General features: G+C 43.1%; 1 protein-coding gene and 1 long non-coding RNA gene across 12 annotated transcripts in view; both read right to left on the bottom strand.

Annotated features, from left to right (window-relative positions):
• crtc3 (CREB regulated transcription coactivator 3) overlaps positions 1–23,452 on the bottom strand; it is a 49,041-nt gene extending 25,589 nt beyond the window's left edge. For 2 of the 11 annotated variants that reach the window (XR_013654760.1, XM_023951895.2), the window contains exons 1-3: positions 22,123–23,225; positions 7,062–7,172; positions 3,568–3,696 (exon numbers count right to left, since the gene is read on the bottom strand). Coding sequence is in view for 8 of the 11 variants with exons in the window: in XM_023951895.2 (XP_023807663.1) it covers positions 3,568–3,696; positions 7,062–7,172; positions 22,123–22,254 (372 nt within the window). In the remaining 3 variants the exon portion in view is untranslated. Of the gene's footprint in view, positions 1–3,567; positions 3,697–6,922; positions 6,987–7,061; positions 7,173–22,122 lie in introns of all 11 variants that reach the window. The other 9 variants (XR_013654759.1, XM_023951885.2, XM_078944160.1 and 6 more) reach the window with 8 other exon arrangements.
• On the bottom strand, positions 2,602–3,514 carry LOC110017049 (uncharacterized). Its single transcript, XR_013654762.1, has 4 exons — positions 3,386–3,514; positions 3,023–3,141; positions 2,827–2,924; positions 2,602–2,740 (listed from the first exon to the last, which is right to left on the bottom strand). It is a non-coding gene; the product is annotated as an uncharacterized LOC110017049 (long non-coding RNA).
• Positions 23,453–23,762: the final 310 nt, after the last annotated feature.

Below are 23,762 nucleotides of genomic sequence, written 5' to 3'. Positions count from 1 at the left end.
TAAACCTAGTTTATGTGACAAAATTAATCTGTTTCTGAACATACATAACATTTATCCCCAATAGTAGAGCATTAACACATCACCGTGAACTGTACTCTCGTGTGGGGTGGTCATCTCTGTCCACAAGAAGGCAAGGACACTGGTACACTTTTATTTACAAGGCCATGCTTGGACTGCTTCCCTCCTACATTGGAGATTTACTAACGAGGAGAAATGTTGATTCGTATTCAGTGCGTTCAAATGATCAACTGTTGCTCAGTGTTCCATTTGTCCGCACAGAACTGGGAAAAATATATTTTTCTCACGCTGCTCCCACTTCATGGAACACACTGCAGAAAACCTGGAAGCTCCCTGAACTTATCTCTGTAAATGATTTTAAAGCCAGACTGAGAGCACTTGAGGTCAACTCCTTTAAATGTAACTGTTTTATAATTTAAATTGTAATTTTATTTGTTGTCTGTGTTTGTAACTTTTTGCTGCCTCTTGGCCAGGACTCCCTTGTAAAAGAGGTTTTTAATCTCAATAGGACTTTCCTGGTTAAATAAAGGTTAAATAAAAAATAAATAAAAACATAAGATAAATCAGTTTTTAGAAACTATATTAGGGTATTTGATAAAACGTGTTTTTCTAAACTAAATGACAAAGGAGATTTCTGAAACCAGGTCAGAAAAAGTGGAGCAGAAAAGTATTTGTCAGTCTTTGATTGTGCGGGTTGTTCCACTGAAAAAGCTGAACTTGGTCTGTCACGTTCACCCTAGAAACACTGCAGCTGTAAGAGAAACAGAAAGTTGAAAAATTGGGGCAGAAAACTGTTTTCTGTTCCTCACTGACCTGCTACTTCTTAAAGAAGCCCTTCTACCCTCCACTCATTACCTGTATTAATGTCACCTGTTTGAACAGGTTATTTGTATAAAGACAACTGTCCACCCCCTTAAACAGTCAGACTGTAACCTCTCCACCATGAGCAAGACCAAAGAGCTGTCAAATGACACCAGGGGTCAAATTGGGATGAACCAATCTACAATAAGCAGCAGCTTGATACGGAGAGATCAATCCTTGGAGCAATTATTAGAAAATGGAAGAATTAGAAGATCTCTAGCGATCTCCCTCCACCTGGAGCTCCATGAAAGATCTCACCTGGTGGAGAACACATCATCGGTGAAGACACGGCCCAGATCTACACGGGGGAACAGGTCAGTGACCCGAGGAGAGCTACGGCCCCAGTAACAAAGGTTACTATGGTTAAACACTGAAGTGTCATGGATTCAAATCCTACAGAGCTGCAAAGGCCCTCCTGCTTAAACAAGCACAAGTTCAGACTGATCTAAAACCAGAAACCATCTGGATGAGGCAGAGGAGGATTACAGGTCATGTGATCAGATAAGACCAAAATGGAACTCTTTGGTATAAACGCCACCATGTTTGGATTAGAAAGAATATTGAGCTGCATCCCAAGAAAACCTTTCCCACTTTGATGCATGGAGGTGGACATATCATGGTTTGGAGCTGCTTTTCGACGACTGATCTGTATGAAGGAAAGTATAAATGTATCCATTTATGGAGGGATTTTGGAGAAAAACCTCCTTCCATTAGTGAGAACATTGAAGATGAAACATGTCTGATCTTCCAACATGACAATGATCCCAAAACATGTCACCTGAACAATGAAGAAGTGGCTTCATAAAAAGTAGAACCCAGTTTAGCTTAGTCTGTTTAGTTTAGTCAAACATTTAACTATTGTATTTATATGACTGATTTAATGTTTTGTACAACTACCAGTGTGAAGCCCATTGAGACAAATGTGTTGGGATATACAAAGAAAACCAAACTGAATTGAATTGAAGGCCACTTTATTAGATACACCTTGCTAGTACCGGGTTGGACCCACTTCTGCCGTCAGAACTGCCTTAATCCTTGGTGACACAAAATCAACAAGGTTCTGGAATTAGTCCTCAGAGAGTTTGGTCCATATTGACATGACAGCATCACACAGTTGCTGCAGATTTGTTGGCTGCACATCCATGATGCCAGTCCCCTGTTCAACCACATCCCAAACCTGCTCTATTGGGTTGAGATCTGGTGACTGTGGAGGCCGTTTGAGTCCAGAGAACTCATTGTCATGTTCAAGAAACCAGTCTGACATGATTCCAGCTTTATGACATGGCGCCTTATCCTGCTGGAAGTAGCCATCAGAAAAGTTTGGACATGATCAGCAACAATACTCAGGTAGGCTGTGTCATTGGAACCATGCTCATTTGGTACTAAGGGGCAATATATCTCCCCACACCATGACACCACCACCAACAGCCGGAACTGTTGATACAAGGCAGTATGGATCCATCAATTCATGCTGTTGATGCCAAATACTGACCCTACCATCCAAATGTCACAGCAGAAATGGAGACTCATCAGACCAGACAACGTTTTTCCTTCCAGTCTTCTATTGTCCAGTTTTAGTGAGTCTGTGTGAATTGTGGTCTCAGTTTCCTGTTCTTAGCTGACGGGTGTGTGTGACCTGTTGTGCTGTTGTAGCTGTAGACTAATAGGGATAGTTAAGAGCATCCAAACAGACCCAGTCGGACTGATTATTCTTGATGACAAAAGCCGAGCTCCACCAGAGTGAGTAACAGCAGACGTGGGGTGGGGGTGTTCTGTCTTGCAGGGAGACAGTGTTTCGTAGCTGCTGGGTTTCTCTGCTCTGCTCGCCGCTGAAATGCAGCTGCTGTCCTCCTTCACAGAGCTGAGGCAGAAAGACTCTAAGACGGCTAAAACTGCAAGGACAATAGCAATGATAAAGCTCAGCATATGTGCTAATACTTCACTGACATTTTCTCAACTGCTTCTTCAGTTCAAGAGCCTTTTAGGAGTCATGGGGTCCTGCTGTGCACTGAACCCCTGCTGCACACTTGTCACACCAAAGATCACTTTAACAGACAGAAAAGACAGAGAAAGGAATTATTTCTCCTCTACCATCAATTCCCCTTTCAAGGGGGTTTCTCAAACTGAATAATCCTTTTTTTACCAGTCCAGTTTACGCTACAGGTCTTCCCAACATTCCTCTCCAAGCTGATGACACTATCCTTCACATGTCCATTGCTCTTTCCTGGGGACAAACCTGCTCCATTATTGGACCACATCTGTCTTTAAATACAAGAACACAGACCACTTCTATGGCATATTACAGGAGAGCGGGTGCATTGTTCCAATCAGTGCGGATCAGAGGCCTGATGCCCTCCATGAAAGCCTTCGTTTTCTGGTTCAACATGTGCAGATCCACCCCCCACCCCGCCCCCCCGCCCTGGATCTGTTACCACATTGCATCTGCACATTAAAGCGTTAATCAGTCTCCTGCTGACAGGCAGCAGAGCTCCACTTTTGCACAAACCTACGAAAAGTTGAACCAACCGCAGACTGGATCTGGAGTTTCCTGCAGAACGCTGCAGTGAGAGAACCTATAGGGTGACACTCTGACCTCCAGAACAAGATTGGTCGGTCCAGAAAGGCCCGAGTGAAGCTTCAAAGCAAACATCCATTTTCAAACATGAAAGACACAGTTCAGAAGGATATCTGCCATCCGTGCTTGTCAACGGGTCGGCGGTGGGGGGAGGTGATGCGGGTGCGGTCCCTCTGGACCCTCTCAACCAGACCGTGGTGGCGTGTCCCTCTGACGGAGTCCAGCCCCGAGGAGAAGCCGCCCTGTGACAGAGACAGCGGGAGTGATTTCTGACTGTTCAGTTGCAGCGGTGCGTTACCATGACGACTTCATCCCCCCAAACAGTTCATTTCCACTTCCACACACCGCACAACGATGAGAATCAGAATAAATACCAGTTTTATAACCGAAGGAAAAATGATCAAACTCTGAATGAGTTTGTGAACTTCCCATCAGGCATTTCTGTTTTCGCAACACCAACCTTTTTCTTTACATTAAGATCAACCAGAACTCCTCTTGACCTGGATCAGAAAAGTTCCTTTCTGCTCTAAACTCCTTGATAAGTTAATAATGGTTTTAAAGTTCTAATAATTTATTGATCTACTTAGTGTTGTTTTTTTTCAATCATGATTTTGCTGTTTTTAGCCCAAATCTGTCATTTTCTAGGACAAAGTTACTGCAGAGCAGCAGGAGCTGATTAGAATTTCACCTCTGATGTGAGGGCAGAATCTGTGGCACGGAGTAACGCCTGCACTCATTTCCCATCATCCCTTTGTTTACATGCTCTCCTGCTAGCTTTCAGCTACTCACATTCTCTCACAACTGTCCGACATATCCAGTTTTACAATGCTGATCCAGATCCATTTGTCTGCAGGTGGATGCATCGGGATGGGGCGGAGCACGGAGCTTGTGCCCCCCCCCCCCCCCAGCGTGTTTTCTCCATCACAGATACGACCTTTATTTAAACGGCAACAGCACACGAAAAAGTCTGCTCCAAATTCACAACAATTTGGATAAAGAAATACTCAGCCATGCAATTTTGAGCTTAATTCTTTATAAGCATCCTCCATCATCAGAAAAAGTCTACAAGAACAGTTTAAAAACACCATTTTCACGGATTCGGTCTTTAAGGTTATTTTTGCTAAATACTGGGTCAGCAAAAACAATACGAAGAACTATCAAATGAAACCTTAAATACGCAGAAAGGGACTGTCAGATGTCAGTACATTGATTAATTAAGTCTGCTGCTAGTGATGAAGACTATGCTAAAAGAATATCTTATCATTTCCCATGCGTGTTTTTAATCCATAAATGCAGCACTCTGGGTAACCTAGCAACACTCCAGTGCAGTGCTCTGCTTTTGCCTAGCAAATGGCACGTCCTGCATGCAGGGATTTGCATGGCTGCAGCGGGGGCGTGTCCAGCTCAGAACCCCCCCTGGACAAACAGTGGCAGGACGTCGATCTACATTAAAGATTTGACTGTGTTTGCTTACATTTCTGATAACATGAAGGCATTTGTGGTCATTGTGCTAAACATCAAGTTTTTGCCCTACCTGATAAAAATAGAAACAAACTGACTCATGGCTTTCATTGCCACGCATGGCTACATTTGTCATTTTCTTATTGTACTTGTTTGCTATCATTAACAAACAAACTCCAAACAAAATGGTGTTTTTAGTGTTTTTAACATGTCTTCACTTGTCTAAAAGTCTTTCTGAGTATTTCTTTATTCAAAAGCTCATTGGACACATCGTCTAAGCTGGAATTTGGCTCCAAACTGTACAGCTAGATACCTCGGATATTGGTCGCCATTTTTGTTACATTAGCTTGAGCTTGTGAGGCACTTGTCTTTAGCGGGAGAGAGTGTAGACAGAGGTATGCTGGGAAATTATCAAGTCTAACTTCTGCACCAACAGTCACAACCCAAGTGGGCTGCAGCAGGTGTGCAGAAAATATGTCTTAAAAAAATGACAAAGGCTTTTTCCTTATAGCTAAAAACTGAATAATTATAATGAAAAGACCTCTGAGAAGCCTTTTCCAATAGAAACAATACAGCTGGATTGTTTGGCCCCTAGCAGATAAAAGATCTAATGACCATAAAGGTACACTTTAAACCGCAATCAGAATGTTTTTTGTCTGCTGGAAATATAAAAGAACGGAGTTGGCAGAATCACGTGATCATAAAAGTATTTAATATCTTGATGTATGCAAATCTACCCCCCTCCAGTGGTAGCTGCATAACAAGTGTGTAAATGGTCATAGAAAGGACAGAGTTCAGTTGAATCTGGATTGAGGTTTCAGTTCAAAGATCTCAAAGGACGGCAGGATAAAAATTCAGAATGTTTGAGGAAACACCTCCAGGGTCAGAAACCGTGCATGTTTGAGAAAGTCTCAACCGTCATTTGCAATTGATATTGAGGTAAAAAAGCAGGCCTGAAGGATGGTAACGGATAAAACCAGAAGCTGAACTGGTCTGCAAATATGGACTCCATATACAGGAAGGGGCAGAGCAGGTATATACTTTGTAAAAAGACTTGCCTCTTTTAATGTCTGCTCAGAACTCCTTTGTATGTTTTATCGGTCTGGTTTCAGTGCCCTGTCTTATGCGGTGGTGTTGGGGGGGACAAAAAGGACATAAGGGCAGAGCGGAGGATGCTGTCCAAACTGGACGGCATCATAAAGAACACATCTATCTATCTCTTCACGTGAGCTTTCCAGATACAAAGGAGAACTTCAAACGGCCTCATTCAGAGCGGCAACAAACATTATCTGGACTTTCAGGCTTACAGACCATGGATGATCAGAGCTAACATCATGATCATAATATACTCAGCTGCATAATATTTGGGATTTTGCACATAAAACAAATGAGGGAGAAACTATTTCCTATTATGCATTCGTCACAAGCCCCTGTACGGCGGTTGACCTGTAAAGGTGCTGCGGGTTTGTCCGAGTCCGTGGAGGCTCATAGAGAAGAGCGGCTGCGTGTTAAAGGGAGCACAGGTGTGTCTTGTGGTTCCCTGGAGGTTTGGAAGGCCACCTTACTTAAAAGACGTCGTGACAATGGAACGGACCATTGTTGTGCGTGTGGTAAGTATATCGTTTTGTAAGGATAATGGAAGTGCATGTACAGTGAGGCATAAATAAGTATTCAGCCACCAATGGTGCGAGCTGTCCCACTTAAAAAGATGAGATAGGCCTGTAATTTTCATCAGAGGTAAACGTCAACTAAAATCGACTAAATGAGGGGAAAAATCCAGAAAATCATGTCTGATTTTTATTTTAAAAACTCGCCTGCATCTCACCTTCTTCCCCAGAGTGCTCACCATGACCTGTCACCCAAAGAACATCCGTAGAAAAGAACATGTATGAACATTTTCTCTCTACGGGTTCACCAAGTGGTCTACCATCTTAAAACGTTGTGGGGCCCACCTGCGTGCCTCGTACAGGTTTGCCCGTTTTTCGCCCGGAGACGGGCCGTATTTACCTGTAAGGGCAGTGGTGACATTAACCAGAGCCTCGGCTCTAGGATCCCATGAAGATCCAGAAGTCTGGGAACAAGTGGTGCTTTTTGAAAGCTGGAAGCAGAACATGTGCAACACCTGCAGCTGCTAGAGAGCTCCTACCTGAAACTCATTGCTGGTGTTCCCAATCTGGTTGACGTTGGGAAGGGAGCCGCCGTAGTACGGTGCGCGGGACTGAGACAAGCGGAGTTGCTGGACCTTCTGGTATTGCACCTGTGGACAAGAGGAAGCAGAAGATGAGCAGAGCCAGGGCTGCACCATATGAGGAAAAGTCACGATATGCGATATTAGTGATCAATTTTGCGATGGTGACACATAAACAAACGGCAAAACAACCTAAACCATAATTTCCTTTTCACTAAAACAGCTTCATTTAAATAAGAGTCAACATAACTTAAATCATCGTCCAAATGGTCCTCGTCTATAAAAATAAAAGGGCTGCATCTGATTGGTCAACAACATGAACTGGATTTATTTGATTTGTTAAATACATCAAGCTCCCATAAGATAAATGTTTAAGCACATTTAATGTAACCATTTATTGCAATTTTCGCCGTCTTTTGCGATATGCGTATTACACACTTTGATATGACAATAACGATAAATTTGCGATTTATTGTGCGGCCTTAAGCAGCGCTGTGAACCCTGCTGGGAGATCCCTGGAATCCAAAGACAAAAATCTGAGACGTTGTTCATGAAATGCAGCTGTTGGAAAAACAGCAGCCAGCAGAGCCGGTGAGGAGCCTTTTATGCTGATGAAGATGTGCTGCTGACTTTCTGCAGTTTCACCAACGTCCAGACTGATTAGAGATCAGCCAAGGATCTTCAGTGCCGCCTCAGGCAATCGCCATGACAACAGCCAGCGCTTATGTCACCAAGTTGTGAAATCAGTGTGTTTATCTGCAGAAATGTCTGACATGCAGAGTGAACAAAAGAAGGGGCTTGTGTGTTTTTGTTTCCACAAGTCGGGACTTAACAGACTTGGCGCTGACAGACAGACGCCACGTTGGTTCCCACACGGAAGCAGCAGAGCAGCTGCCAACGGTGCTTCATCAAACTCCCTCCACAGAGAACTGCTGTGGTGACATTAGTGCTTTCTGCACACTCCCTGCTCCTGCTGGACCCCCTACATCCATGCCACCAAGACCGTGTGTTCCCATTCTGCAGGGGATTGTGGACCATCATTATCTTTACTTTTCTTTCTAAATTTTCTCCAAAAACATCATCAAAACCCAGGCCAGGCTCTGGACTAGAGCCCTGGAGAAGAAAAGACCCGCAGCACTTTGAGTGACAGATGCACAAAAGCCTTTAAAACACTTTCAGGAGCAAAGCTTCCATGGAAACAGAAGTACATTTCTGAACAGCCTTTCTCTGTGTCTTCTATGAGAAGACCTGGCATTGAGGAAGCAGTCCACTCCAAACACTCAGCAGCCTGGATTTCACACATGTGGAGCAGAAGCAAAATGTGGGCTTTCTTTTGATCTATTTTCAAAGTGTTCCCAGTGGTCTTTTAATTATGATTATGCCATTTTTAGCAAAAACCTGTGACATAGTTTCTGCAGAGCAGCAGACGTTCATTAGAAATATACCTCTGAGTTGTGGGTGGGGCTGTTGGTGTGAAATAAGCCTTCCCGTCACCCATCTGTTTACACGCTCTCCCACTAGCTTGCAGCCCCTCACAACCCCAACCTAAGATTAGATGAGCAACAAAAATGATGAGCAAGATAAGAGACATCCAGTCGTCCAGTTTAGATCCAGATTCCAGCTCAGACGAGGAAAACAAAGACGTTCATGGATCTATTTGTCTGCAGGTGGATGCATCACAAGGGGGCGGAGCCTGCCCAGCGTATTTTCTACGTCAAAAACATGATCTTTTTCAGACAGCATTTATTCCCCCGCTACTGATTCACAACAATTTGAATAAAGAATTTCAGAAAAGTTATTTTAATCTTAATTATCTATATATATGTCAACCCTCATCAGAATAATAACATAATTACATATATAATTACAAGAACGTGTTTAAAAAAAACAGTCTTTTTTGGAGTGGGTCTTTAAGATCATCCAAATGAACATTTGACCCCTGATTTGTGCTTCGCTTTCACAGCCCTTCCGTAGGATTTGATGGCTTCTTGCGTTCATGTGTTTAGCTGTCATTTCTCTGTCTTTGTGTGGTCTTGAACATGACATTGTGCAGCAGTGGGAGTCATTTGTGCTGCTGAAGGTTTCATGCAGTAAAGAACTGAGCTGCTTCCATCTTTGTAACCTACAGGAAGGCTGTTTGCTGGCCAGACAGAAGACAAAACCTCAACATACAGTTAGCTGTGCACTCTAAACACAAAGCATGCCATGCTAGCAAACTAGCTAAACTGAGTCTTTGGTTTATCCCAACCCTGGTCCTCAGGCCACCCTGTCCTGCATGCATTCTATTGCCCCCACCCTAAACACATGTGGCTTTAATGACCGTCATTGTAGGTCTCTGCAGAGGTTCATAAGCTGAATCAGGTCTGTTTGGGAGGAGCATTGAAAAAACACACAATGTTCCTTACAGAAACAGGGGTGAGAAGCTATAGCCATAAACGTCCGACTCTGGCCATGTTTTAGCTCTGCAGACACGTTGTCCTGGTCCTGGTTCTGGTCTGATCCAACATTTCAGCCTAAACAGAGATGGTTCTGTTCAGACTGAAGTCTTGCTTCTTAATGGGTGCTTCTCTGCTGGGGTTGTGTAACACGTCCCGTTTGCTCTGCCTGCACGCATTGATTGTGAAGGGTAACGCTCGCTGTGGTGTCACGCACATCAATCTATGTGTGCACTAAAAGGGGGGGGGGGGGGGGTCAATGTAACAAGTCAGTGTGCGTGTTTGTGTGCATTCCGGTGGTTGAGTATGTGCTTGTGTCTGTGTGGGTTTGTACATGTGTGTCTTAAGATCATCTTCCATTCTAGAATTAAAGAATCAGATAGATGTTCCCCCAAAGACCCCTGGAGGGAGTTTGCAGAAAGGAAACTTTTCTGTGTTAAAAAGTCTAATTTTACATAAAAAACAGACGGATGTACATTGTACACTCATGTGCACAGTACATGAACCTGCAGTTTGATGTAGACAGTTTGACAAAACCCCAACAGAGAACAAGTGTCCCAGATCAACAGGGGGTTTAACTTTTGGAGTCCAGGACACCTGAGGTGAATGCAAACAATACTGACAGATGCATCTCTCTGGGACACTGGAACCATCGTCACATTACTGGTAGACAGGACACAAAAACCATCTACTGACTACAGCATGGAAGTAGATGGCGTTTACCTTGATAGCGCTTTTCAACCTTCCTCAAAGGCCCAAAGCGCTTTACAGTCTCAGTTCCATTTCCCATTCACTCACACAGTCACACGCAGATGGCGAACACTGGTGCCAACCTTCCACCAGGGGCAAGGTGGGGTTCAGTGTCATGCCCAAGGACACTTTAACACATGGGCGACCAAGGTGGGAATTGAACCTGCAATCTTCCGATCGGAGGTCGACCACCCTTCCACAGCACAATGGCCGCCACATGGTAAATACTGTCATTTTTGGGATTTAAAACCTTTATCTGTTCGTTAAGACTATAACAATTCCAAACAGCATGAAAATAGTCACATTTATTCCACTGTGCCAAACTGGGTATTCCCATCATTTCAACTAGGGCTGCACGATATGAGGAAAACTCGCGATATGCGATATTGGTAATTAATATTGCGATAACGATATAAATTGCGGTATATAAACAAATAGCAAAAAAAACAAAAACATAATTTCCATTTCACTGCAACAGTTTAAAAATTATACTCCAAATGACCCTTGTCGACATAGGAGGCAAACACCAAACATAAAAAGGCTCATATGATTGATCAAAAACGTAAACGGGTCCTTGTGATTGGTTAAATGCATAAAGGGATTTATTTCATTTGTTCAATATTTCAAGCTGCCATGAGTTTGTTTTAGCACATTTAAGGTAATCATTTATTGCGATTTTTGCCGTCTTTTGCGGTATGCATATTGCACAGCTTGATTTCGCGATAACGATAAATTTGCGGTATATTGTGCAGGCCTAATTTCAACAAAGACTGGTCTAACTTTTACCGCCATTCAAAAAACTAAAAAAAAAAAAGAGAAAATTCTTCAAAAAAAGGATTGAAAATAAATCGTATTTAAGCACAAACTGCAATCAAATTAAGAAGAAACAAATCAACAGTAAAAACCTTAATGGAACTTTACTGTCACCAAGTGCACTGATGGCAAGTTTCCACTTTGGGGTGTGACGATAACCGCATCACCGAGGTGATGACCTCATCCGCGGTGATCAAAAATCCCACACCGGCACAGCTCTATTTCCACTTAAACTCTTCCACATTTAAAATCAGAGATAATAACGTAGTAAGGGTTAACCGACCACAGTTTTCTGGCCAAAAGCCTGTCATGACAACTTTGATTTCTGCCAATACAGTTTTTTTCTAATGGGCCACAGAAACAATAAGTTTCCTGGTTATAGCTTTGCTCTGTTTTTTGCTCATACGGGCCCACGACCATCCCTGCTTCCGCTAGCTTTAGCCACAGCATGATCATTGGTTTCACATGCTGCAGTCAGCTTTGAGGTGGTATTTCAAATGCCAAATGAGGTAAGTTACCTTTAACATTTTGGTTGCAGCTCCTCCATGACGATCCATATGGTTTTGCAATTTCACTTCTTTTATAATATATATTGTTCTATATACATTTTTGTTGCTTTTTACCAGAGTTGTTTGAGAAAATTCATTTTAAAAAAACGACAAGATTTGATACTTCCTGGTTGTTGGTGTACAGCTCATATGTTCTGAGTTATGTGCAGTGTTCCCTTTAACTAGTCGTTTGATTTGCATCAATCAGTAAATAAGTGCCAATTTTCGACTACTGCACCTAATTATTCACTTCTGCAGTGAAGAAGATCTCACTGATCGGACACCAATTTAGTTCCTTTGGTCCATCCGTCCAGCTCAGGGCCACACTTTGGACATGCCTGTCTTGGACCATCCGGTCAGTTTTTATAGGCTGTCGCCACAAACATTAAACCCAAGGGGGTCTAGCTATCTCAGCGATGGGTCCCCAACTTTAAATTACTCAGACTCAATGCTCCGTGAACTCAGCAACCAATTAACCTATGAAGCATGTTTTTTGGATGGTGGGAAGAAGCCGGAGACCCCAAGAAAACCCATGGGGGGAACATGCAAATTCCAAACAGAAAAGTCCCCCATTGCTGTTCTGTGCTCAGATAGATCAATGTTGTTGAATAAATCAATTCATTTATTAATCCTTACACTCCTAGTGATTTTTGATTGGACTTTATTATGTGTTGTAGTTTTCTCAGAGGACATGGACAAAAATGAAATATAATTACTCAGTAATATTTACTTTAAATGAATTTTCACAAGTTGGCATCTTTCAACAACTGTCCAAGTGGTATATTCTGCCGGCACCACACTTGTTTGTAGATATTCACAGGTATATTCACATGCAAACCATTAAAGCGTCTTAGAAAAAAGGATCTTCACTATAAAAGACACAGACTAAAATGTAATCCTAAATCCTACATGTGACGGACGTCAGAAGCTGCCTTAATCCATATGTTTTGGTTCAGTATTTTTGGAGGTATATGTATATGTGGGACATTTACTTAGAGCTGGGCAATATGGCCAAAAATAAAATCTCTGACTTTTAAATACCAAATTTCATTTATTCAATTTTTCTCTCCCTACTTTTAGTTTCTTTAACAAAAATTACAAATGATGGGATATATTTAACAAAAACAAATTTATTTTAAGATCTTCTTAGGAAATTGTCTCTAACACAAAGTTCAACTACATAGAAGTAGCAGTAAAAATGTTTGTAGAACACTACAGCAGATGTTTTGTGAGCGACCGCTAACTTAAGCATCTCATTAATGAAAATACTAGAATGCACTCCACCATTTCTCAGAGCAACAGCCTTGAAACGGATTTTGCTGCGTTTGGTTCAGTGACGTGCGGTCAGGTGAGGCAAGTGAGGCTCAGCCTCACCTGCCATGATCGTGATAAAATAGAAAAAGGTCAATAAAGTAAATATTATTTTCCACTGATGTGTGTTAAAGATACATTTTCAGTTGATACGACACAATTCCCCCAGTTTCTGAGGTTAAAATTGCCGAATTTGAGTGTTGTGCGATCACAGACGGAGCGGAAACTCCTGGGGAGGCTCTGAAGCGCTGTGCCTCATGTCTGACTGCAGGAATCAATGTTAACAGAGACATGCGCTGAAAACTCTGCTGTAGGCCCATAGAAAAGGCTGCAGGTGAGGCAAGCCTCACCAGCAGGGGGCAGATGTGAGCTGACAGCTGCTTTGTAGCTACACAGGTGCCGTAGAAACAGACTAAGGATGTCTTTCTCCAATGAGAGGGAGAAACGGCGCATGGACTCAAAATGTGAGGCCAAACATGGTTTTAAATGTTTGTTTTTTAAATAACATGGGAGTATGTGGAAAAAAATGTAAGTAAATTAATTTATTTTATTTTTATGATCATTTTCACAGACAGCATTTGATCAAACTGATTAAAGCTCCCGAATTTGAAGTATGAAAAATAACAGAAATAGATACTGATGGTCAACATGAAATGTGTGCTGAACACATCTGTATACTTTAATTTGTTTACAGTATATATGAATAATTTATACACAGGACAAATATGTTCTTGTGTGTATCTTACATTCTGTTACCTGCTGTTGGATGAATGGTGAAATATTCAGTTCTTCAATTGTAAATCTGACTCCAGAGGAGTCTGTGCCTCACCAGCCATCAACCTGACCAAACGTCACTGGTTTGGTTTGATGATCAAATTTGAAGTCACAACCCCAGAAACATAAATCTGCTTATTGACTCACCAGACAAGATAACTGAGAGATACCAAAAAAAAAATAAAAAAAAATAAAATAAAAAAAATCAACCAACCACATTTTTTTGACAGTAAAGATCCAGTCCACTCACGGGGGCGGTCTATTTTTACCACTGTAATGCTAAAAAGGAACTACTAATAAAGTTCAATACAAAGTGCTTCTTATTATATTATAAAACACAGTTTTTATTAATATTCTATGAACTCATTTTGTTGCTTTTATTCATCACGTCTTAAAGTCCACTCCGTGAAAATATATATATATTTTTATACCGGTCTGTGATCACACATCACGACACAAGGAACAGCTTGTTAGCATAACATAATAGCATGAAAGCATCGTAGCATTTAGCATCATAGCCTGATACCATCGTAGCATTTAGCTACATAACATAACATTTAACATCATAGCATCATAGCATTTAGCATCATAGCAACGTAGCATTTAGCATCACAGCTTGACAGCATCATAACATTTAGCTTGACAGCATCATAGCATTTAGCATCATAGCATTTAGCAATGTAGCATGACAGCACTGTAGCATTTAGCAATATGGTATTGTAGCATTTAGCATGACAGCATGATAGCATCATAGAATTTGGCATTGTAGCATTTATCAATATAGAATTGTAGCATTTAGCATCATAGCCTGATAGCATCATAGCATTTAGCTTCATAGCATCATAACATTTAACATCATAGCATCCTAGCATTTAGCATCATAGCAACTTAGCATTTAGCATCACAGCTTGACAGCATCATAACATTTAGCTTGACAGTATCATTCCATTTAGCACCAGAGCATTGTAACATTTAACATCATAGCATCGTAGCCTTTAGCATCATGGCAACGTAGCATTTAACATCACAGCATCATAACATTTAGCTTGACAGTATCGTTGCATTTAGCACCATAGCATCGTAGAATTTAACATCATAGCATCATAACATTTAACATCATAGCATCGTAGCCTTTAGCATCATAGCAACGTAGCATTTAGCATCACAGCTTGACAGCATCATAACATTTAGCTTGACAGTATCGTTGCATTTAGCACCATAGCATCGTAGCATTTAACATCATAGCATCATAACATTTAACATCATAGCATCGTAGCCTTTAGCATCATAGCAACGTAGCATTTAGCATCACAGCTTGACAGCATCATAATGTTTCGCTTGACAGTATCGCTGCATTTAACATCATAGCATCGTAGCATTTAGCATGATAGCATCATAGCGTTGTAGCACCGTAGCATTTAGCATGATAGCATCGTAGCATTTAGCATTGTAGCATGATAGCATCATAGCGTAGCACCGTAGCATTTAGCATGATAGCATCATAGCGTTGTAGCACCGTAGCATTTAGCACAGGGCTCGACATAGCCATTTGTCCGCTGGCCCGGTCCTGTTTTTCGAGCAGTGCGGACCACAAGACTTTACTTTTCACTTGCCCGCTCGGGCCACTAAAATATCTAACGGTTTATATATTCTTCACCTTTTTCAATAAAGTAAATTTTGCGAAAACGTGTAGATTTACCTCGTCTTCATAATTTAGTTTTTCTGCTAGTCCTGTGTTCAGACTTCAAGGGTTTCTATGGGAAACCTTTGATCACTTCTCCTTCTCTCCCGCCTGCGCGCGCGGCTTTCACTGCCGAGCACCACGCGGCACGCGCTCACTACTTTTTTTTTTTCAAACTTTATTGAATGTAACAATTCAATACAAAACAATGTTAAACAGCAACAACGAAGCCACAAGCCAGTGGGTTATTATTACATTTGATTATAAATCCGACACCGTCACTGAAGAGAGACTGAAGCATGTCAGAGATGTGGAAGACATGGGAGGAATAGATAGGAATATTTTGGATGGAGTAGTGGGTATAATTAGTAGTATGGACAGCAAGATATTTAATGAATGCATTGAAGATGAAACTGTATCCACTAAGCTTTAAGCTGAATGTCAAAGAATCAAAGGCAACTCCAAATACCTGAATTTCAGACTCAAATGCAGTAGAATGTTAAACTACTTAATTTAGTTTTTCTTTACAACACTGTAAGCAGTAAGTATTTCTAGTTAGCTGAATGATCTCAGTTAGACCTGCACAATATGAGGAAAACTCGCGATATGCGATATCAGAGATTAAAATTGCGATAACGATATAATTTGCGGTATATAAACAAACAGCAAAATAACCAAATAACCATTCCCAGTTTAAAAATTATACTCCAAATGACCCACGTTGAAATAGGTTACAAACATCTAACATAACAGGGCTTCATCTGATTGGTCAACAATGTGAAGGCGTCCATCCGATTGGTCAAATGCATTAAGGGATTTATTTGATTCGTTAAATGGTTCAAGCTGCCATTAGATTGTTTTAACACATTTAAGGTTTATGATTTATTGCGATATTTGCCGTTAGAAGCACCATGAAAACTTCTGAACTAGTGTTACCTACTACACTGCAGTGCTCTCTTCAAAACATCTGAAACAGACTAGAGCAGATTTAAGTTTGATATGCTCTATTTTCAGTCATTGAAAAGTGTAGAAATAAGTGATGTCACCAGAATGCACCAAATTGCACCATATTAAAAGTTTCCGGGGGGGCATGCCCCCGGACCCCCCTAAAGTTGCAAGCACCTGCGGAGCGGCGGGTCCCGCTATGCGCGGTGTCGGGCCAGTAACTTTCAGGCAGGGCCAGTAAGTTTCAAAAACTACTGGCCCTGTGGGCCAGTGCAAATTTCTGGGCTATGTCAACCCCTGTAGCATGATAGCATCGTAGCATTTGGCATCGTAGCATGATAGCATGGTAGCCTTTAGCATAGTAGCATTAGTGTCTGATGCCACTTCTGTTTCCAAATCAACACTTTATTCAATTTTCTGTTGTTGCTGTGAGTCCAACAGGTTTATCCTCCAGTTCTTTTTGGATCCTGTTAAAAATCCTCACATGTTCCGCTGCTTCAGCAGCTTAAACTCAAGCTATGGGGGTGGGGGGGCTCTTCTCACCACCCCTATAGTGTTGTTGTTTTCAGCCTCTATGAAGCAGCTCCTCTCTGCTTGCTGCTGTTTCACATCAGTTTCTTTACGAGGGTCTTGTGGACTGACTTCACTCAAAACAACGGAAGCGCAAGAGAGCTGGGAAAATAAAATCCAGATTTTCCCAAAAATAAATAGTCTAAATAGAGAATTTTTAAATTAATTGATCAAATTGATTTAATCGCCCAGCCCTACATTTACTGGTATCTTTGGGATTAGTATAATGCCAAACCCACTAATGCTTCTGTTTGGGATTATTGATGAAGGGTGACTTTTTCCTTCTGGGGGTCAGATAATCATTGATTTTTTTCACAATAGCATGACGTTGGCGTCTTCTCAAATTCAAAGACACTGCTCCACCCACAGTTTCAAATTGCATTAAGGATGTATTATTTCACTTAAAACTTGAGAAAATAAGGTAAATACTGAGGTTCTAAATGAAAATTTGACTCAGTAACTTTTTTTTAATCGCCCATCTACATAATGAATGACATTCTCTGTGGTTTCTGTTGTTTTACCAATTTTTTATTAATTTAAGTACTATATCCTGACAATTCATTTAGTTGTTTTTGTTATAATTACTATGAATATTATTTTTCTTCTCCTTTTTAATGTCTGTACATCTATATGTCTTAATATTATGAATGTATAATGGTTGACAGCAGAAAGGGAGGTGATTATAGTTCGTCTTGTTTTGTGTCTTTGTGTGTTTAATACAATAAATGTATAAAACACACCAATCAGCAGCGTAGTGTTCTTGAATCTTCCTCATGTGGTAAACATCTTTGGACAGTTTCAAACAGTCTTTTAACTGTAGATTTCATGAAGAACCCAGTTCCAACGTCTACGTTGCGATTCCATTACCTTGTCCCTCAACCATCAAACTGGAGGCCAAAAAGTTTGATGCCAACTTCTGCCTCCTAAATGTCAATCTGTGAAAATTAAACCAGTCATAGAGGACGCCGCCACTTACTGAGTCTGTCTGGAGGTGTCCTCCGTTTTCGTCTCTGCCCCCTTTTGCTTGCTCCGCACAGGTACTACACCCAAACCCTTCAGTCTAATCCGTTGGTCACTTCTACAAACAGGTACACAGCTAAAGCAGCCCGGTCTCAGTGAAATAAACGGAATCCTAACAGCCGTCTGCCAGCCAGCGCCGTGCGCACTTCCTTCTGCTTCTCCCAGTGTCTGACGGGGTTCTGTGACCCCCTCCAACCGAAGCTCGGCTCCAAAGAGTCACCCTGTCGGACATTTCTTGCCTTTTTTGCAGCAACTTGAAACAAAGCAACCACAAGGGGGCACAGTTGAGTAATGTTGTGTGTTAAGTTTGGGTTTATGTTGTGTCAGGAGGGGCGTCTGACATAAAACCAAAGACAAATCAATCATGCAAACCACAAACAGAACCAGAGGACTTGGCGTTCTTAGAGACTACCGTCCAGAACAACAGAGAGAGAGAAAGAAGTGAAGAGGCAGGGTGGAAGAAGGAAAGGAAAGGTTAAGAAGACTGTGGTGAGAGCAGCCATGTTGGTTTATAGACTCTGATGCAGAGACAGGAGGCAGAGCTGGAGGCAGCAGAGATGAAGATGCTGAGGTTCTGTTTGGGAGAGACCAGGATGGACCAGGAATGAATCCATCAGAGGAACAGATCATGGTATATGTTCTGGAGATTAATGCAGGGAAGCAGATGGAGACGTTTGGACACGTAAGAGGAGGAACAGGGATGATGGGAAAAGGATGCTGAGGTTGGAGCTACCAGGAAGATCTCTAAAACAGGGTTGTCCAGCCCAGAGAGGAGGTTCGTGGATGCAATGGGGGACATGAGGGTGGCTGGCGTGTTGAGGAGGATGAAGAAAGGAAGGTTAGATGGAAGGGAATGGTCTGCTGTGGCGCCCCCTAGAGGCAGTAGCTGGTTGACAAAGAAGAAAAATGTACCTTCAACGGGTTTTAAATGGACTTGATCGATAACGAGTGGTGATCAGGCAAAGATTTTCTTTATGTAAAACATGAACTGTATTAGTACAAAATAAAGACTTCTTCAAAGTGTACACAGCTTAACAACGGCACATTATCACACAGGTCAGTTTAAACCATCAAAGAACTATAAACGTCCAAAGGTCTTCATTCACATCATAAAGAAAATATGAAACATCTGTTCTTTTCTTTGCATGGGCGTAGACTAACAGTGGTTCTCATAAACATCTTCTTTTTGCCAGTTTCTCAGTAAAAGTTCTTCCATTTAGACTGATGGATGCGACTGAAACCCTGTGGACTTTCCTGACTCAGAAGGAAGAAGGCAGTTTGGGTAAAGAGCCAAACACAGCATCAGGTCACCTGCTATAACTGCAGGTAGGAGAAGACGGCAGTGCTCCTCTTTAAAGCCCCAAAAGACTCAGACAAACATGGTGCTCTGTGTTAGCAACCTGCAGCAACATTTTTGTCCTGGTTTTACTTCATTTTTGTGGCTCTGCCTGCTGGCACATTAGGCTACGTTCACACTGCAGGCTGAAACGACCCAATTCCGAATTTTTTGCCCCTAAGCGGCCCAATTCCGATCTTTTCATGACAGTCTGAATGACACAGATCCGATCTTTTCAATTGCGACCCAGGCCCCGTGGGTTTGCCGTCCTGATTCCGAATTGTAGCCGTTCTTTTCAATTGCGACCGCCGTCTGACCGGCCAGGCGACTTGATTCCGAACCGTACGTCATCGACACGCAACAAACGTCATCATTTTGCGTTGAAGTAGGCGGGAACGAGAACGTAAACATCAACCATGGTGGACGATGCTGCTGAGACCAGTCAGTGGAAGGGAAGCGAGATCCCCGATTGGATTAATAGTTGGGCTGATCGCTCTATTCAGGCCAAACTCCAGGGCTCTTATTGCAACCGGGCGGTTTTTGAAAAAATTTCCAGCTAAATGGCAGAGCGTGGTGTTGAACCTTTACAGCTATAACTTTTTTTTCTTTCTCCCCTTTCCGACGTGCTCAGAAGCGCGGGGGACCCAGGCGATCCCCCTCCTCCTCCCTGTTCTGATCCTTAGATTCTCCAGAACGGGTTAATAAAGAGTCCATAGCATTTATTCTGGGGGAAACCTTCTATTACCGTCATCCGTAACACACAACATGAATGCGCGCACACACTGCCCCCCCCCCCCCCCATTCTCTATCGCGGCACGCGCTTGCACACACAAACACGCAGGGGCGCGGCTCCAACACATACACATTCCTCTTCCACTACAGTGGGTCCAGACGATCCCGACTCCATTGCCTTCTTCAAATGAGAAGATTGTAATTGTGCTGCTCCTTCGTGAAAATAAATTTAATATTACAAAAAGAGTTCCGCTTTTGACAACACTGTTGTTGACATCCATTGTTAACGTTTGCTCCGCAAACAACAAGTGATGTCGTTCACCGTTGAGTATTCTTCTGGCTTCTGCGCATGCGGGTCTCGTTTGGGTCGTGTCACGGTCACACTGGAGATCACAAAAGTTCGGATTTACTTGGAAATGTGAACGGTCTAGCAAACAAATCCGATTTTTTCAAAAAATCTGAATTGAGCATTAAGCCCTGCAGTGTGAACGTAGCTTTAGTGTCTGAGCGACCTCTGTGACCCGGACTGCTGCGGGACTGGTTTAGGACACAAAACAGCCTGTTTGATGCAGGAGAACTCCCCAAACTAGGCAGCGTTTTCATGCCTAATGCAGGACACAAACACTTCTGGGGTCAAATCATTTGAATGTTGACCCAACAATAGAAATCCTTCAGCTTCTCAAATATTAATTGTTTCAAAAATGTATAATTTAATGCTTTATTTCAAATTAGTCTTTTCTAATTGAAGAAAAAAAAACATTTAACCATTACCTTTGTCAAAAGACACGCAAAGTTGTGCGTCACAATCACTGCCTGTATAAGACGACTGGACTGCCCCCCCCCCCCCCCCGGGCATTCCTAACAGGAAGTACCTGCAGGTTCCAAGCAGCCAAAATACCATAGATTTTTCTAAATAAACAGCTGTTACTTAGTCGTTCTACAGATCAAAAGAACAATTTTTACTCTGATGTCTTCTTGATAATCAGAATTATTTTTCATATTTTTTCGTTATTTAAGTTGTAAACTGACCAGTCGGGTCAGGTGGTCTCACATCCAACATTCAAAACACTCGACAGATTTTTTGGAACCCCCCTTTAGGTGATAAGAAGGTTGCCTTCCAACAAGCTCACTCCTGATTGGGTGACAGGCGTTGCCATAGAAACATGGACTCAGACCGACTCGGACCAATCACTGCTTACTGATTAGGGCTGCACGATGTGAGGCAAAATGCAATATTAGTGATCAATATTATCATTGGGGATACAGCTGGCGATACAGGAACAAATAGCAGAACAACCAAAAACATAATTTCCATTTCACTGCAACAGTTTCATTTAAATAACAGTTAACATAAATGACACCCCTCGTCTACAAAGGAGGTGAACATCTTAGATGACCCCACCCTTACATTGACGTGTTCTCCCTACCATGACAAAGGTGGATAAAGGTGGAAAGATTTCATGTAATCCATGGACACCAGTGAAGATCACAAATCATTGAAGAAAAAAGGTTCAGAGCACTGTCTAGTGGGTCTAGATGACCCAACTCCCAATGTTAAAGTGCCTAGGATAGCACAAGGGTTAAAGTAACCATTTATCTTGGTATTGTGATGATGATAAATCTGCGATTTATTCTGCGGGCCTACAACTGATGAAGTCTGGTTCCAACATGGCAACGTTCATATCGCCACAAAAATGACAACTGACTTGACTTAATTTGGTAGGAACCAAACATAAGCCTTTTTCTATGGGTGACATCACACTCAGTCCAGTTCTCAGGTCCAGTCTGAAGAATTACACAGAACTAAACGGTGATTCCACTTTAATCCAGACCGTGTCCAAAACCCTAACGTGTTTTTCCTTCACCATTGCAGCGTTCACTGCCATGTAAACAGTTACATAATGATGTGATTCTCCTGACAGGCTGCTGAAGCGCCCCCTGCTGGCCATCCATCCACTCCAAGCAGGAGTCCCTTCCAACTGTGCGCTCCACGCTCTCCAAGGACCCGCTCACGTGCACGCGCGCACACACACACACACACAAAAACAAAACATCTGCCAGGTTCACCCACAGCAGAGCCCATCAGAACCGGACCCGCACTCACCCGGGACACCGTCAGGTCCGTCATCAGCTGCTCGAAGGCCCGCGTCTCCTCCGCCTGCTTCTGGTTGTGCAGCGCGATCTTCTCGCTGAACTTCCTGGGATTTGAGCCACTGGCGCCCGGGGAGCCGGACATGATGCGGCCGCTGGTCAGCTCTGGCTGCTGGGACGTAGAACTAGAAGTTGGTCGCGGGGTGTCGGGGGGGGGGGGGGGGGGTCTTTGGACCCGAGCTTCGGTTGGAAGGGGTCACAGAACCCCGTCAGACACTGGGAGAAGCAGAACAAAGTGCGCGCGGCGCTGGCTGGCAGACGTTTGTTCGGCCGCGGCTAACGCGGCTAAGCTAACTTTAAGCTGGAAATTGATCGTTTTAAGAACTACGCGCTGCGAGTTAAAATCCCACCGATGTCCGTGGTTCAACCACGACAACGTTTGACCGGAAAACAGTAGTTCACGCCGAGTTAACGGCGTGGAGGAGGGACGGGGAGAACATTTCTATCAACCACTTGTTTGAGTGCGAACATGACGTTAGCCGTCTCTGCTAACTAACAAACTAACTGACAAACACGGAGCCGAACGGCGGCAGCGAGCCCTCTTAGTTAGGCTGCCGTGAGCTGCGGGTCACGGTCCGCTCTCCGCCCCACGCACGCGCTCAGAGCCTGCGGGAAAGTTTGTAGCATCAGAAGCTAAAGACGGACGCAGCCGAAGGTTCGCTCGGCGAATTCCGCCTCAACAAGTGTCCGCTTGTTCGGCATCGACAATTTCACTTTTTTCCCCTTCACAAATCGCGAACAAACAGCCTCCGCGTTCACGAGAGATGTGGGAAATAATCCACAGTTCGCGCCGGTATCACAGCCGAGTCCCGTCTTAATCCAGAGGGATCCGAAGGAAAGTCCAGCCCGACGGCTACGCGAACACTCCGCGTGAGCGGAAACCGCTTGCGGGTCGCTCCGACAACAGAAGGCTGGTCGGGGGTAAAAGTAGGACTGATGCTCCAGCCTCAGCCGTCCCGCACAGACAGCGCTGAAGCTCCGCTGAGATCCGCAGACGGGTTCTCCATACCGCGGGGAGAAAAACAGCAGTGCCACCCGCGGCCACAGGGCGGCGCCAAAGCTGTCACGGCGCAGGCCCCAAGCGTCTTCACGGCATCCGATCCCAGCGCTTCAAAAACTGCCAGACTGACGTCTTAGTGTATTTGCGGTTGTTTCAGGGGAAAAAACAAATATAAATGTCATGCATTCATGCAAAAAAAACTGATATTTATGGTCGGTTTTCAACTTGGTTGAAAGCATATGACACACACGCGCACGTCTTCTTCTTTTAGGCTTTTCCCTTCAGGGGTCGCCACAGCCAATCAGCTTCCTCCATCTAACCTTGTCTTTTCCATCCTCTCCTCTGACACCAGCTACCTTCATGTCTGCCTTCACTGCATCCATAAACCTCCTCTTTGGTCTTCCTCTAGACCTATTGCCTGCCAGATCTAGACTTCACCGTCTCCCCTCTGGACAAGTCTGAACCATCTTTGTCTGATTTTATGTCCAGAACCTCTAACATGTGCTGTCCCACTGATGGATTCATTCCTGGTCCATCCTGGTCCCAAAGAGGACCTCAGCATCTTCATCTCTGCTACCTCCAGCTCTGCTTCC

This window comes from Oryzias latipes, chromosome 3 (assembly GCF_053564925.1).
Source record: "Oryzias latipes strain Hd-rR chromosome 3, Olatipes_Hd-rR_3.1".
In the NCBI taxonomy this organism is placed as follows: domain Eukaryota; kingdom Metazoa; phylum Chordata; class Actinopteri; order Beloniformes; family Adrianichthyidae; genus Oryzias; species Oryzias latipes.
Note: the sequence above shows the minus strand (reverse complement) of the source record. Positions and strands in the feature narration are given on the sequence as shown.